General features: G+C 43.7%; 2 protein-coding genes and 1 non-coding gene across 3 annotated transcripts; 1 reads left to right on the top strand and 2 right to left on the bottom strand.

Moving 5' to 3' along the window:
* Positions 1-78: 78 nt before the first annotated feature.
* Positions 79-149, top strand: trnag-gcc (transfer RNA glycine (anticodon GCC)). The gene has a single exon. It is a non-coding gene; the product is annotated as a tRNA-Gly (tRNA).
* A 1,281-nt stretch (positions 150-1,430) lies between these two features.
* fgf23 (fibroblast growth factor 23) lies at positions 1,431-5,341 on the bottom strand. The gene is made up of 3 exons (XM_066669464.1): positions 4,746-5,341; positions 4,503-4,606; positions 1,431-3,535 (listed from the first exon to the last, which is right to left on the bottom strand). The coding sequence occupies exons 1-3, from the start codon at positions 4,993-4,995 to the stop codon at positions 3,095-3,097; spliced, it is 795 nt and encodes a 264-aa protein (XP_066525561.1). The 5' UTR covers positions 4,996-5,341; the 3' UTR covers positions 1,431-3,094.
* Positions 5,342-12,301: 6,960 nt separating this feature from the next.
* Positions 12,302-15,808, bottom strand: fgf6b (fibroblast growth factor 6b). Its single transcript, XM_066669665.1, has 3 exons — positions 15,484-15,808; positions 14,362-14,465; positions 12,302-12,560 (listed from the first exon to the last, which is right to left on the bottom strand). Exons 1-3 carry the CDS (start codon positions 15,806-15,808, stop codon positions 12,384-12,386), a joined length of 606 nt encoding a protein of 201 aa, XP_066525762.1. The 3' UTR covers positions 12,302-12,383.
* Positions 15,809-16,818: the final 1,010 nt, after the last annotated feature.

Genomic DNA, 16,818 nt, shown 5'->3' with positions numbered 1-16,818 from the left:
AATGTCTTTGAGGATTTAATAGACTTCAGACTTTAATAAGGGATCGAGTACTTAGTTGAGTGCAATTCTTTCAGTTAAGCATTGGTGGTTCAGTGGTAGAATTCTCGCCTGCCACGCGGGAGGCCCGGGTTCGATTCCCGGCCAATGCACAATACACTTTTTTTTTAAGTAATTCTGGATCAATTAAATATAGTTTTACTAATGTTTAATGAATAGTTTACCTCTTTATTTTGTATCACACACAATCATGAGGCGTTTAGAGCCTTTGGCGTTTCGTTAACCCCTTCAAATCCAGACCCATTTACACATTATATGGCTATACCACCAAAATGTTTCTGAACACTGTGCTCAACATTTTTCTGGATGTTAATCGGTAGGTTTTCGTATTTCCTGCAGCAACTGGTTCTACTATGTCAGGAAAACTTTACCCAGGATGTTGTAACAATCCAGTGAGGATTTGATTTAAGCCATATTGAAGTCATTGATGTTTATTTATTAGGTTCAAAGTGAGTGGAGGGATCTCCATCACCCCAATTTAATTATTGTATTTTTCATTATTTGCTCCTCTTTTGAGCCATGAGAATTTTAGAAGCATTAGAGACTCATTAACCCTGTTCAAATCAATACCATATCAACAGAATTATTGATGTTGAATGATTAGTTCACTGATTGGTTCAATGATTAGATTGTCAGTCCTTGTCTTGGTGGGCCACTGTTCTGCCTGCTGTAGTTGTCTCCTTGCTCCATAACACCCAACTGTACTTTGGAAGTTGAATTATGTGTGTTGAGGGTAGAGGAATCTCTATATTAATCTCTGAATCTCTCTCTAAAAGGTGCAGGGCAGTGACCAACCAGGACCAGAACTAAGAAACACTGGATTATTTCAGAATGACTGGGTGGTGCTCCATCACTCCAAAGAAATCAGTATCTGCTCCACCGTCTAATACTGCGGGCTTTATATCCCTTTAGCTGCCACGTGAGCATGCTGCAGTTAAACTCATGCTGCTACAGAGCGTCCCATTTCATTTCTTCTTATGCATTTTTTTTTTTAAATGGAGCTTAAACAAGCTTTGTGAAAGAATACGTATCTGTCTCCACAATGGGTAAATCTTAAAATAGCTCAATACACTATTTATAAGGAGTGTTAAAGTAGTGAGCACATTCAGAGTGGCATTTTTCTGCTCACCAGAGATACAGCAGGTTCACACGTGTTAATATTTATTACATGAATATCTGTATGTATAGGAATCAGGCAAGTCAAGAATGAAAACAAATGGCCATTTGAAAATTTAGAAATAAGACTTTATTCATTTTGAATGGAAAGTCAAAGTATGTAACATTTCCATGTGAATGTATAATCAAGTATGCATCCATATAAATACCATAAATACAAAAGTGAATGACATTAAATAAATAAATATTTGCATCAGTATACATTGCTTTCCTCAGATAGTGTCCTGCACCCTCTGATGGACGGGGAGAGGAGTTAGGAAATAAATACTTAACTGGCAATTTACAACAGAACAACATGGTAAACGCAAAGTCATCTGAAGAGAAACTATTTCTAAAAGCTCAGATTTGGTCAATGAGAGTGGTTCTGTACGTAGGCACTGTAGGTTTGGTGTTTGGACCCATCCTGATTTTGATGCTTCAGAATTTGGGTTTTAAAACATAAATAAAGCAGCAACCACCATGACAGGGGAAATGAAAGGGGAGCAAGTCAACCAACACCTCACCAGCTTGAAAACGTTTTTAAACTGGGCTGTTATTTGGAGGCTAGACCAGCTGCGCTGGAATGCAAAAGTTTGGTCACCCCTGATCAAAGGTCACGCTTTACTGAGTTTCTAAATTAATTTAACACATTTTTAACAAACTTAGCTATGGCATTAGTGCTTTTAGCCTGTTTATCTGCTGTTTTTAAAAGAGTGCAATAGCATAAGACCACAGTTTGTTTTTATTTTTTCAAGGGATATTAAATTCAGTCATTTAAACAAAGCAGGATATACCCAATGTAACACCAAAAAGTAACACAAAGGCCTTAAGCTTTAATTATGAATATTAAATAGTAATGTTATGGCAACTACAATGGTCTCCGTGCAACACTGGGAAGTTAAGCTTGTGAGGCTAAGCAGAGTGGGGTCTGGCTGTCTTTCTTTGTTGTCTGTCGCACAGATTTGGATATTCTGTCAGCGTACACTCTCCACATTTGTCATGTCCCACATTCGTACCCCACAAAAACCCATCCCCATGTAAGCACTAAGCAGGGGGATATCTTGAACCTCTGTAAACACTGTTCCCTAATTGTGTGTTCAATAAAAAGCATGTACCCTAAAAGAGCTGTGTTGTCCTTGCCTTTATCATCATCATCTACATTATATATTTTATCCACAGGGAGAAGGTGCAAACCTTAACATTTTAAATTAGAATATATCCATAGCTTGCGGGTGTGGGCTACATCTAGCAAAGAAGCGGCACCGCTGGCACGGTGTTGCTATGGTAAACTGGACGTGAACCAAAAGTGGCCAAAACTGACTTTCTTGTGACATGTGGCCCTCATTTGGTGTTTTTGTGGCCCTTATGTTGCAAGAAGCAGTGGTCCATTCACGTTCCATAATTCCATGTGGCAAGTGGGCCATAAAAATGTGGGGATATGTGCCAGACCAATGCTGGAATAATTCTGCTCTCTGGGTAAACAGAAAATTGCACTCAAAAGTGCATGTTGTCAAAGCCACTTAAAAATATAATAGGATCTGACCCACTGAGGGCACTCTTAAAGAGTGGAACTGGACACATGTCGATCTACAGAGGTTTTTATGGTTTGAACTGATATCCATATGTTATTTGTTTTGAGCTAAACCGAAATAACTTAGCATCGTTTCATTCAAATTTGTCCTATACGTTCAGTGAGCTCAGTTCACCTGTGTTAGCACACACTCCCGAGGGACCATCCCAGTGTTCGTTTAATACCCTGTTTCCTAATAGTGTAGAAGATAAGAGCTCATTTATAATCAGCCTAATGTCTAAAGTGACCAGGGGCGCCTCACCGTGTTCACACAGCTGTAAGATGCAGTGCTGCTCGCCTGTGCTCCAGACCTCAGCCGACTACTGCTGACATCCGGGGACTTGCGGGGTTCCTGGAGTGGGTCGCCTCCCAGGGGTCGTCGTCTGAGGGCGCGAGCAGCGCGCCTGCCTCTCGGGATGTCCGATCCTCGAGGGGCTCCAGCTCACGCTCCGTATCCTCTTCATGCACAGCGCGCGAGTCTGACTCCTCCTCTGCCGCGACCCCGTACGCCCTGAGGGGGTCCGCCGGGTCCACCTGCCGGTTCTTCCGCTCTTTGTGCTTCAGGCGCTCCAGCGGAACGGTGTTCTTTTCCGACAGGAACAGCGAGGAGCGCGGCAGGTTCTGCCCCATAGAGAAGCTGTGCTTCAGCCCGTCCAAATTCACCAAGATCCCGGACTTAGTGGAGTAGTAAACATCGCGGTGATTCTCCAGCAGCTTGTGGTGGAACAGACAGTCCTCCCTAATGCACACCGTCTATCAGAGAGAGAGAGAGAGAGAGAGAGAGAGAGAGAGAAATAGAGAGAGGAGAAAGAGAGAGAGAAAGAGAGGAAAAAGAGAGGGAGAGAGAGGAGAACGAGGGAGAGGAGAAAGAGAAATAGAGAGAGGAGAAAGAGAGAGATGAGAAAGAGAGAGAGAGAGGAGAAAGAGAGAGAGTAGAGAGAGAGAGAGATGAGAAAGAGAGATGAGAGAAAGAGGAGAAAGAGAGAGAGATACTTTAGTCAATGCATTAGTTCGAAATACAATATTAAAGGTACTTCTAAAAAAATAAATTAACTTCATTTTAACAGCTCAGCAAATGTTAAGACACCAGCAGCACAGATACCCCATTAATCAAAACAACAGACACCATATATTTTATTAACCTCAACACGAAAACCCTACTTTTATCCTTTTCTACTCTACACCAACGTTTAAAATCCAAGCGCATTATAGTTCTGACCAGTGTCCTGGGTTTTTCCTGCAAAAATAAATGAGAGAGAGAGAGAGAGAGAGAGAGAGAGAGAGAAAAGAGATTAAAGAGAGAAAGAGATAAATAAATAAATAAATGAAGGGATAAAGTAAGTCCTAGGGGTAGAAGACTGGAATGAGACACTGAATCAAAAAACATGGAGAGAAAAATGTAAAAGGGGGAAAGAGAAGCATTAGAGAGAGTCGTGTTAATGGAGCATCACTAAACACTAAATATACTTCTTCAGAGTACATCATTTAAACCGAGACAGAGAGAGAGAGACAGAGGCAGAGAGAGGGAGAGAGAGACAGAACTCAAAAAGTATACACATATCTGAACGCAACGACGCTCCCTGTTCTGCTGAGAACCCTGTTGCACGAGCTATGTTTCTGAAAAGACCCTTTAGCACACACCCTACAGTGAAGCCCTATAGAGAATATGAGCTGGTGTAAAGCTGGGATAGAAATAAAGTTATTAATTGTTAGTTCTCACCGAAGTGAAGAGATTCCCTTCTGCGTCCATGCACAGGAACCGGCTGCTTTTCACTCCGTATATAGCCACACGGTCCCGGGCCTCGGCTTTCAGCAGAATAACACCTGCGGACACCGAGAAGGTGAGTGGCGCCTTCAACCTCAACACCCTGCCCACCCCCAAAACAAACACCCCACTGCTTTTATGTGAAACAGCCAGTCAGATCCGGCCAAAAGTGGGGTCATTAAAAGTGTCCACACTCACTGTACGAGCCCCGGTGCGTGGTTTTGCGCACGTGCCCGTTGAGGCCGATCTCCAGGTAGAAGTTGCTGAGCTCGGTGCTGGTCTGGAGGTGGATGAACCTGCGGGGGTTTCCCCAGCCGGAGCTCTGCAGCGGAGACGCGTTAGGAGCGGAGTCACATCCCCGTAGCGCGGTCACCGCCAGCCACAGCGCCACCAGCGAGGAGAGCTGCAGCCTCAGCTTCAGGTGCCACACAGGAGCTACACTGCGCATGCTCAGAGACTCAAAGACAGATGGCCAACAGAGCAAAACAAGCTGGAGCTCGAGTCCAATTCTGATTCTGTAAAAGTTAAGGTCCGGCTATTTAAACTCACTCGCGCCACTCCTCACTCGCACTTTTTTACGCAACGCTCGCCCCCGTAACAGAGAGAAAGGAGCCGAGAAGCAGCGGAAGAGCGGAGGGGTGTTTTTTTTTCTCCGCTCACCTTGGTCTGTTTATAGTTGGCTTAATTGGCCGGAACGAGCCAAAGCCATAATTGGCCCGAACACCATCCCACCAAACACAAACAGAACCCTTATTTGGCCCACACGCCGCCGAGCCCACCTCAAGCATCTTGTCAGTTTCACTTTCTGTGAGCGTTGTTTACAGCCGAGCTCTCCTGTGTTGAAACACGAGGGGGAAATGATCTCCCAGTCACCATCCAATGCAAAGCGAACTTCGTCGCCGGTATCAGGTGAGTGAGGGGTCACCCCCGCAGGTTCCCCAGCAGAGGGCGCTTGTGTAGCACTACAGTTTTCAGTGGCTCGCGAGGGGAATGTGTTTATATCTGACGCTTTATTTTCTACAGGGTCAGACAGAAGGTCATTAGAACGGGTTTATCCACACAAGTACAAACAAAGTACACTCAGAAGTACATCGATGGTCTTATATAAGGAACAGTGGTGTTCCTTCAACACATTTTAAAGGTACACAACTTTCCCAGGGGAAAGGACTTTATATTCCAAAGCCTTATATATTTTTTTATTATTATTTTATTATATATTCTCTTTTAATGTAATTTTTTTCCTGTTTTCTGTTTCAATATATTTTTTATTGAATTTAATATCTTTTACTTTTTTAATTTTTCTACTGTAATAAAGCACATTGAATTACCATGGTGTACGAAAGGTGCTCTATAAATAAACTTGCCTTGCCTTTTATTTATCAGCGAATTGTTCAGTTAAATTCATCAATTGCAAAAGAAAAGAAAAAAAAAGTTATTTAAAGGGACACAATATTTTCACAATTGAAAATGGCAACTTAACCATGTAAAGTGCCATCTATACATTCAAATAGTTCTTTCGGTTTACTAAAGATCGCTTGAAGAACCCACTTTTGGGCATCTAGGTCCCGCTTATTATTTGGAGCAAACGTCTGTGAATTGAAACCGAAGTGAGAATAAAACAATTAGAAATGAGTTGAATGTGACAGTTTCATTAAAAACAGAAGCATTTCTTTGTTTTTTACTTGTACATTTATTAATATACATGTATGACTTTTGATTGTGGTTGCATTTTGTCCATATTCTATTATAGTTTGCTGTTTCTCAGGATGAATTATTAATGAAAATAAAATGAATTTTATCTAACTCTAAATATCCTGCTTTTTTGACAGTTTAATTTTGCCATTAAAACGTTTATAAACACAGTAACTTCAACTGTAAACAGCAGATAAATAGGGACCTGAGAGAACTGTAAAATGTTAAACTATGGATCAATGGTTTAAACGAAGTTGATGACTTGAATGTGTCTTCCTCTGTAGATTTATGGTTATTTTTAATAAATACACCCTGGAGGGGGCGCCAGTCCTTCACGGGGCAACACAGACACACATTCACTCGCACACTTTTGAGTCGCCAATCCACCTGCATCGTGTGTTTTTGGACTGTGGGAGGAAACCCACACAGACACGGGGAGAACACACCAACTCCTCACAGACAGTCACCCGGAGCGGGACTCGAACCCCCAACCTCCAGGCCCCTGGAGCTGTGTGACTGCGACACTAACCTGCTGCACCACAGTGTCGCCTGTGACGGTTTAGTCTTTTTTTTTATGAAAGTTAATCTTAGGTTTTTCTTAAATTAAATAGATTAAATCATTTTCTTTCAGTGCATTTGTGTAAAGATGAGCTGTGGTTTATCTTTGGCTATTTATATATAAGTAATATAATTATGTAGGGCCCCCTCCAGGGTGTATTCCTGCCTTGCGTCCAATGATTCCAGGTAGTCTCTGGACCCACCGCGACCCTGAATTGGATCAGCGCTTACAGATAATGAATGAATGAATGAATGAATGATTATGTAGGGGGCCCATACTCTGTTTATCCCCCTATGATATTTGAATACCCTCCTTACCAAGTGATGAGTTGGACGTTATGAAATGAGAAACCATACATTACAGACACAAGTAGATGTTATTAATAATAATATGACACATTTTAAAAAATCAGACTTTAATTGGTATCAGGAATATGGTTACACTGCTGTGCACAGCACATACGTACAAAAATAAAAGGAAAACCACTTTTTATATTTTTGTTTTCACACATTAGCATTGTTGGTTTTCAGAAACAAATGATTGAAGACATCTGTTTCCTACTGCTTCACAATCTTTGTAAGAAATCATAACTAAGGCAGGAGGTGAGGTATATGTTAACAGTGAGAAGAATGGCAGGCAAACATGCCCTTGAGTGCCAGGGTTTAAAACTGAGAGACAGAATGAGAGAAGTAGGGACAAAGTAAGAGATAGAGAGAAAGAGAGCATTCTGAATTGTCACATATGCCCCCAAATTCCACAGTTTTCATTGTCCAGATAACAGCCAGCATATCCAGGTGTAGACATGCAGCATTTTCCAGTGAGCTTGACTCAGCAGAACTGTAGTTTGCTGAACGTACATCTTGTAGTATTTCGTTAAAGATCTCTTTATTTTCATGTTCTGCATTTCCCTGCTGAACCTGGGGGGACCGTGCCTGACATCACACATCAGATTAATAAGCGTGTTACTGCTACTAATATGTTAACAAGTAAGTAGTGTCCCACTGTTTATAAAAGAAATAAGCATTTCAAGTTAATGAACAATATTTGCATCACCTTCATGAAAAATACATTTCATTAAATGGCTGATAACCCTTCTAGAGAAGCACAGTTTTCCACAGAATTGATGAAGTTCACCAGTTTAAAAAAGCAGTCTGTTCTTGCTCCAGAGGACAACAACAACATCCCAAATCCTAGGACAGACATGACATTCTAATGCCTAGTGCGCCACAGATTCCTGAGCCCTCTTTAGGCTGTTAGTTGGGTTCAGCTTGCATGGGGCTCTATTGACAAGTGACATGCACAGGGACATTCATGGCTCTCCTGAGGCTGACAGGCCACATCTAACAGGAAACTGGCTTCCATATTCAATGCCCAATAAACATTTTTACAGCTGTCGCCGCTATAACTCTGCATGACGTACACCTCACCAATCGGGATTGCTCGGATTCTCCAGCGTTCATGCACCCTGCTCATTCTTTATTGACTTAGACAGCTATGGCTCCTGTGCCTCCTGTGTAAATCTACTCTCCGACTTCACAGAAAAGCTCTCGCCATGTCAGAAATTAGTAAGACGCTCAGAAAGTATTGATAAGGCATAATAATTCAAAGCTTTCTGAGGCAAAAGAGAAATACTTAACATGCAGCTTGACAGTCTAATTTACAGTGAACTGCAACACAGGTTATTGGGTATGTGGGAGAGATCACGTTCACGATCAAGTTCTCTCTGTGGCATGTATTTCGTGTGTAGTGTCAGTTCCTTATGAATTACTGGTGAGATTGTGATTTTATGTAAACCCTTCTTTTTTTTTTTTTGGTTGGATCTTTAGCCACATTCCGTTAGCATTTTGTACAGCCGGTGTGGATGCAGTTAAACATTGAGCCGAATGCAAGAACAAGCTTTGGGAAAACACCTTGTTGAGTGCCACTGGTGGTGATCTGCTTTTCAGATAATTACGCTTTTATGAACTGTGTGCATTTTCAGAGTGAGATTTCCTCTCACACCTACATCAGCCATAACAAGTTCAGTTAAAGTGGCACTGTGTTTAATATTAAACTGTGTTTAATATTGAACTATTGCTGCATCTCTTGTAAACATGCATACTTGTCTCCTACAGTTGTGCCACAGTAGTATATTGCACAATATTTTCTGGTTTAAAAACCAGGAGAACAACCTTCTGATGATGTATCTTAAAGGTAAGAGGAATCCGACACATCCCGGCTAATGCAGAAAGAATTAAAATAATTAAAGGTACGAATAGTAAGCCAAATATAAAGGGAATAAATAATGCAGACGTTAGCGTCTACATCACAGGGTACGATAGTAGCCAGGGATTCCCAGTGGTTGTACTGGAGACATTGTGAATTCCTCAAACCTATGAAGCAGAAGGACACAATCGTGTGCTACATTATACATTACATATGACAAGCAACCTTAGGCTGGAATGCCTCTTTAATTACTGATCAAATAGAACATCTTAACAATTAAGGATGATGAGCTGGCCACTTGTCAGCTGTCCTTTGGCCATGTTTATCAGAGGCTAAACTATGTTTTTAGAGAAAAAACAGAAAGCAGTAATTCTCCTAATGAATTGCCTCAGGCCTGCAGAGTCTCATTCTGTTCCTCTGAACGTTGCAGCCTGCCGTAGCGCAAAACGTTTCTCAAACTAATTTAAGCAAGGAGCGTCAAATGCCTGGAATGCAGTCAACTGCAGCAAAAGATAATGAAGGGTTTGGGGTTGAGAGGCAGCAAGGGTGCACCTCCTGCACCTGAAAAATAACAGCCCTTACACAACCGTAACACCGCCTTACTATCCATAATCAGCAACGAAGAACTGAGTCAAATAGGGAGAGAACTGAAAGAGTACATGCTGAAATAATAGGATGTTAAAAGGAAAGATGTAAAAATGTCAGTCCATATTTTAGATAACAAGTAGGTATCAAATATGTTAGCTAGTGCAGTAACTACGTTTTAGAAATTCATTTAGTTGGAATGGCTACTACACTATCTAACTAGTTAGCATACAAACTGCTATACAAACTACAGACTGCTATAAGTTCCCACATTCCTTTAAATATTGCATTTGTTTGAGACACTTCAGCTCAGTCTTTCAAAACTGAATGTTTTAAAACAGGTAATAAAAACTCGACAGGTTTTTAGTAGCAGTCGTGTTCATACAAGTTAAGGCCTGCAGCAGTGAGTTTGTGAGTGTGTGATGCCATGGGATGGACTTGCGCCCTGTCCAGGGTGAGTTCCTGCCTTGAATCCGATGATATAAGGGAAGGCTCTGGACCCACCGCGACTCTCCGATGAATGAATGAATGAATGAAGGAAGGAAGGAAGGAAGGAAGGCCTGCAGCAAATAAGACTGAACAAAAAGTCTCCATTAATGACTCACGAGTTGATTCGCACGTGCAACCCATTAACTCGGACTTACACTCCAACAACACATGATGATACAAACACTAATGACTTGAAATTTGACTCAAACATCTCAGACCTTTGCCCCACAAACCTGTGCAGATGAATCTGTATTTATAATTGGAGAAAAAAGGATGATAAACTTTGAACCGCGCTAGGACTTAGACCAACCTGTGAGTGGAATCAGGGTCTGCAGCTCTGACCATGAACTAAAAATGGTTGGACCGGACACCCCCGGGTTACTGCAGGAATCTCAAGGTCTTTGTTTGCTGCGACATTTTACAGGAATAACAGAGCAGGAGGCTGATGCAGGCAGTCAAGCCTCTGCTCAGGTATTTGGGAAGCCACTGTGTCCCACCCCCCTCCGGGCAGGAGCTGCATGCTTGGAGCAGAATGAACAAACTATCTGGCCGTAGTGCCCCATAAGTCTTTCTCTAGTTTAAAATAGTGTTCCCCTTAAAGGCAAATCCTTCACTAAATTTGGGTGGGGAAAGTGGTGGCCTCAGGCTTCAAACAGACAAAGGCCCGTGTACCGGGTACTAAGAAGAATCCGCAATCATCTTTCTATTTGAACGCCACGCCGGCAAACCCTGTAATTGTATTTGCCAGCAGCAGCGGTAGCGGTGGCCTCTAGACAGTTCTATGTGCCACTGCAGTGCTGCTGCAGCAGAGAGGCTTAGCCTTAAAGCAAAAACACTGCCCATCTCTCACTCACTCCTGCTTCCCTGGGGAGCTCTGCCACAGACCGCTCCCCATCTCACACACACACACACACTCCCTGCAAACATGAATAAATAAATATGTCCTGCACACCCCCAACCCCACCCCAAATAGCAGAAACCAACATTGATGGCCTCTGTGCAATCTGAAATGCATTTTAGTTTTGTGATTATCAACAAATAGTGACGCTCTTTGCTCTCAGTATTTTTTTCAGCAAGCTGTCATTATGTACAGCATTTTCATTGGTTTAGTAGACTCCCACATACATACTATGCAAAAAGCTTATTTAAATATGTCAAGTGCTCCATCTCTTCAGCCATACCAGAAACAAGCATTATCATAATTTACCAGCAGTGTCTCAAATCTTTGACAGAAATATATTTAGTATGCCATTGCGTAATTTTCCCTGTACATAAATATTTTTTTCTTTAAAAAAATGTCTCTTAAGTTGCAAAAACATCTGAAACTAGAGGGCACAAGTAGAAGGTACACCAGGCTTAAAGCAATTCTTGGGCGAGCTCCGTCCGAAAAGATTTCACCATATTTTTTTAACCTACTTCAAAGATGCCAAGAGAAGACAGTAAACTGCAGAGTCAACAGACTTGGCTTTGGCTTTACCCTTATCATTTGTGAGTCTCCTTGGGCCAAGAGCATGACCAGCCCGAATATCCTCCAAGAAAAGTAAAATCAAGTTGATATACCCCAGCCGTCAGCCAGCAACCCCACCCCCACCACCCTTGTGCGGTCCTAGTGGGAGAGTCCCTCCAGGGCCCTGGCTAACATATCAGCCCTATTTCTGACTCCCCACGGCGTTCGGAGAATGCATGTTAAAGGGGCGGTGTGGAGGAATGCCAAGGCACCTCAGCTCATCATGCAGCAAAAAGGGATCGGTGTTGCTTTAAGTGCTCTCATGTTTCCATGGCGAGAAAAACTAGAGACAATAAACAAAACAAAAAAAAGTACAGAAACTAATGAAAACAAAATAGAAATCGTCAAGCTTGCGTTGGCTGAGACCAAAAAAAAAATAAATAAGGATCAACACGCATTCTCTGCATAACTCTGTGCATCCCTTTTACTCATACAGGGGGCTCTGAGGTAATAAAAAATATCACTTCACTGTATAAAGCTGAAGAGGACATCTGCCATCCATTCCAGTGTTTATCCTCTGTCCCATTAAGCACCCAAGTAAGGTGAGGAGACTGGCAATGCCTCCAAATCCAGAAGCGATAATATAAAAAGAAGAAGCAGCAAAAATGATTTAACAAAAAAAAAAAAAAAAGGTTTAGCTACCCAAATATACATATATAAAGACAGAATAAATATTATTATTGTGGTATTCTTTCGGTCTCTTTAGTTTTTGTGGGTACATATTTTTTACGTTTTCAAATCTCCCCTTTGAGAGAACATCCACATGTGCAAAATGAGAGAGAGCTACTGCCAGTCTTGCTCATATTCGGGGGAGAAAGTGAGTGACCGTCATGGAGGTGCTGGCCTTGTTGCCTCTCTTCACTCTGCCGTGTTTGCTGAGAGCAATGTAGAATCCCTTGTAAACGGAAGACTCATAGGCATTATAGTTATTTGGCAGCAAGGTCTCCTTGAACTTGCACTCAGATTTAAAGGTACGCTGGAAAGAAAGAGACAAAATGAGATCAGAAACACTGACACATGGTACACAATACAGATGAAGGACAGTCATGCTCTAAGTGCAAATAACATGCAAAGTTAATGCAGATGCATTCATCACTAGCATTAATGTGTGCATCTACCCTTCATTTAACTTCCTTATTTTTCTCCTTGTGGTGTCTAAGTAGATACAGCCAAGAAAATGTCCATGTTTTAGAACGGGAACTGACCAAGTACATTAGGTGCTCAACCAGTCTTTGTAACCAGTGATTAATAATGTGTGGAAACAGATGACAAAACTGCAGGTCTTCTGGAAATAACAGAAATATCACGATGCCTTGACTTCCTACTTAAGGATTCGCTATAAACATGGAAGGCCTATGACAAGCTTCTTACGTCTAAACATGGCTAACAGCTAAACATTTACATATCCATAGCACATACAACTAATATCCTACATAAGGGCATTAGCAGGAATTGGCCTGAGACTATCCCAACATTTATGCCTTGAACAGTCCTGGTTTGCCATTGATTCACAAGGTCGTACGCCTCTAAAGCTGAATAACTTATTCCTCAAATGATGTTGCTAAGGGCACACAGGAGTAAGGATTTAAATTTGGATGTGAAGCAAATATTTCTAGTAATCAGACCTGACCAACCTATTTTTTTGTGCTGTCTTCAGCTCTGTAGTGTCACCTCTGTAGGGGGGAGCTCATATATAAACAGACATAACATCCAAAGTAAAATGGATTCATTCTTTCTCTTGTGTTTCGTCTTTCTCCTGTCTGTAAACCTGGCATCAAGTAAATTACTGAGGTCCCAAAACACTCAGTATAGAAAAACATTAAGAAGCAGGATACAGGTTTCACACTGCTCAACTACAGCTGCTTTGAATGTTGCTAGGCTGCTGATTTTGTGTTTCTTGCAGCAGCAGAACCTGACAGAGAGTCTTGTCTTTCTCTAAGGAGCTACAGCTTTTACTTTTAGGCATTTGTCACTATCAGGACTCTCTTTTGGACTGACACCTCAGACTCGATTAGACAACGCTGACCCATTCTTGTTCTATTCATTTCAAAACTGGTCATGAATGATGTTCAAAACCATTAACACAGTAAATCTGTTCACCATTAAATCTGTTTACAACACCTACAGCTCCTAGCTACTGACTTGGCATTTGAGACTCACAGTGGCATGGACCAGCATTTAATTGCGCAACTAGTAGAGAGCCAACCATGCAGTGCAGTGTGTTCCAGTTCTGATCCCGGAGGCCCCTATACAGTGCACATTCAGTGCTTTCTCAGATCCAGGTAAATACCAAACTTTTCATGAAAGGAGTTACAGCACAAACAACACAAAACAGACCAATGCTTGGGACTGAGAACCACTGCCACAAAGGTTGTTTAAACTTCATGCATACCAACGTACACCTAAGCGCTATCAGGACAGAAGACAGTGATGGTCATGAAGCAGTAGGGTCCTTACGCTAATACGGCATTAGCATATGCTAATGAGTGGTGACACGTCATAAAACAGCCCATACACGTTGGTCAGCATCCATGCATGGGGGCTCCTCAATGCACACTATCAACATATGCGTGCAATCACACCACTGCAACCTGCAGCCCCCCATTTATAAACAAAAATTATGCAAGGCACACCACTGCTGTGTTTTCCATTCAAGGTGCTGTGAGGTCTACACAATGACTACAACCATAGTTTCAGTGAGGCACGTGTTTAGAGTGCAGTGGTTTGACTGGTAAAGATGCAGGTTGGAATGGGAGCAGAGTTTGCGCTGAACCTACCGTTCCGTACAGCCTTCCCCTGCTGTTCATTGCGACAAAGAGCTCGCTTTTGACGCCGTACAGACTAACCACCCCTCGCTCCACTGTGGAGATCTCTATGAGACCTGATCAAACAGAACACGGTGTTATACAGACATCAGCCTGCTCCGACACTGGCTCAATGTGACAGAGGAAACAAAGGCATGCAGCGGTGGGTGGAACCTCGTAAGCTTGGCGATTGGGGATGAACGGCTTTGTTCACCCCTCCAAATAACAATAATATATATTTGCCCCCCACCCCCCACCCCCCTTAAAAAAAGAAAAAAAAAACCCTTCACATCACAAACGAACATCTCTCTCAAAGTGCACTCGCAAGCGGTGCAACCTCTTTTGGGACGCAGAAGGGGTCGGTGTAAAAATAAGTTCTATTTCCGTCCAAGCATTCATGTCATGCTTTAGCCAGGACAGATATTTAGCGCTAACGGACACATCGCGAGCTGGGGGCTTTTCTAATAGGTTCGCGTTTGCTTGCAACGAGCGACTCGACCCAAAACACACGCGATAAAACGTAAAGAATAATACGCATAGAGAATGACACAGGGGCAGGACACGCAGTGTGTCATTTTCACTGGCGCAAAATGAGGGGGCAACGGCCGGGAGGAGGGGGGGGGCATGTTCCCCTTCACTTCTTGAAATTACGCGAGATAATTTTAGAGGGTTCGCGAGAAGTACATAGTTTAGATTATTGACAGCATATTTTTGTTTGATATGCTCTCCCACACCGGTCATATGACCGGTGTTGATTTATACAGTTATTCCACATCATTTGCAATAACCCAATATCAGTAAATGCCCAGATAACGTGGTATATTTTTATTTAATATTAATAGCAGCATGCAGATCTGGCAGAATCTGAGTGACATGTTACAATGCAATCTTTCTGCATTCACTTTTGAAATAAATATCCACATAATTTTCCTGTCTAAAGTACTGTGTGTTTACTTTGTTTAGTTTAATGTTTACATATCTTTATCCTGGGCTCGTGAGGTTACCCCCCCCCCCCCCTTAATGGTCATAGACTAAATGTGCCCCCCCCCCCCCCCGCCACGGTCGTCGGTTTGTTTTCTTGTGTGTTGGACTCACTGTACTGGTTCTCATTATGTGCACCGTTTATCCGCCCGTCCGGAAGGACCTGCAGGTGAAAGCCGATGCCTATGTTGCAGTAGAGCCTGCGCACTCTCTTGATGCCCAGCAAGTAGTCGCTCTCCCAGTTGAGCTCGGCTCTCTCTCCAGAGATGGCGAGCGCGGAGCGGGAGAAGAGGCTCTCCCAACGCCGCTCCAGCGAAGGGCCGTTAATGTCGCCCGTCGCCGCCGCCGCCGCCGCCGCCGAGAGCCCGGCGAGCGCGCCGAGCAGCAGCAGCAGCAGCGGCGCGGTGTGCGGCCAGCGCGCAGCGGCCTCGCGGGCCATGCTGACGGGCGACCTTCGCGCAGCGGCCGTTCGCTCTGCCTCGCGGGCACGTGGTCGCGATAAATGGCCCTAAAAATACCGCTCTCCTTGTTTCCCTCTCTGCGGCATGGCGGCACGCGCTTATTTTAGCGAGGCACAGCGGACTCGGGAGCATGAAACAGGAGCCCGGAGTGGGAGTGAGCGCGGCTGAACTCGTGCTGCTGCTGTTGTTGCTGTTGCAGGTGCTGTCACTGGTGCAGATGCTGCTGCTGCTGCGATCGTTGTTTCTGATGCTGATGCTGTCGTTGTTCTTGGCGGTGGTTGTGGTGGTGCTGGTGCTGCTGGCGCTGAGAGCGGGGATGAGCATGTTGTGTGCAGCATGAGGCGAACGCCGGCCTTGGTTCAGAGTGGTCTTTCGCCCCCCTCTTCACCGGAGAGCTGCCTCGGCGCGCGGGGCGCCCGCATCCTTATATGACATCACTCTGACTTCAGCAGCGGCCCGTAGCAGAAAGTAAAAGAGGAGGAGAGGGGGAGGGGGGCACGGAGAGAGAGAGAGAGAGAGAGAGAGGGGTTATAGAGATACAGTGGAGAGAGTGATAGAGAGAGAGGGGAGGGGGGGTATAGAGATACAGAGAGAGAGAGAGCACAGTAGATTTGTCCGGGACTCTATGTGTGAACGTGCGCTGGGACGCTTTTTGAGAGAGCGGGGCGATGCGACGGGGCTTTCTGGCAGAGCAGCGTCCAAATCGGGACTCCGGTCATATGTCTAACAGCCCGTTTCCTTATTTAGAAAGAAGGTGTAAAAAAAAGCCATCCAGTTGTCACCGGAGAGGCAATGACTCTGCCCCGCGTGTCTGGCGCAGGAAGTTTACACAACGGGCCCGAGTCGAGTCGAGTCACTTGGATTCGGACCCGCGCTCCTCTCTGCGCAGTCAAACTGTCAACACAGACAACGGCCCAGCAAACCCCGAACACGACTCACCCCAGGGTTCACAGCCCACAGACCCTTCACAGGCACATTAAACTGTGGC

This window comes from Hoplias malabaricus, chromosome 4 (genome assembly GCF_029633855.1).
Source record: "Hoplias malabaricus isolate fHopMal1 chromosome 4, fHopMal1.hap1, whole genome shotgun sequence".
Taxonomy (NCBI): Eukaryota; Metazoa; Chordata; class Actinopteri; order Characiformes; family Erythrinidae; genus Hoplias; species Hoplias malabaricus.
Note: the sequence above shows the minus strand (reverse complement) of the source record. Positions and strands in the feature narration are given on the sequence as shown.

What these genes read in the sequence shown, in the direction of transcription:
- fgf23 (XM_066669464.1), bottom strand. Translation starts at nt 4,995, where the DNA reads ATGCGCAGTGTAGCTCCTGTGTGGCACCTGAAGCTGAGGCTGCAGCTC. An exon ending in CACGCACCGGGGCTCGTACA is followed by an intron (nt 4,607 to 4,745) that starts GTGAGTGTGGAC and finishes CGGTGTCCGCAG; the next exon opens with GTGTTATTCTGCTGAAAGCC. An exon ending in AAGGGAATCTCTTCACTTCG is followed by an intron (nt 3,536 to 4,502) that starts GTGAGAACTAAC and finishes TCTCTCTGATAG; the next exon opens with ACGGTGTGCATTAGGGAGGA.
- fgf6b (XM_066669665.1), bottom strand. Translation starts at nt 15,808, where the DNA reads ATGGCCCGCGAGGCCGCTGCGCGCTGGCCGCACACCGCGCCGCTGCTG. An exon ending in ACATAATGAGAACCAGTACA is followed by an intron (nt 14,466 to 15,483) that starts GTGAGTCCAACA and finishes CTGTTTGATCAG; the next exon opens with GTCTCATAGAGATCTCCACA. An exon ending in GGGGAAGGCTGTACGGAACG is followed by an intron (nt 12,561 to 14,361) that starts GTAGGTTCAGCG and finishes CTTTCTTTCCAG; the next exon opens with CGTACCTTTAAATCTGAGTG.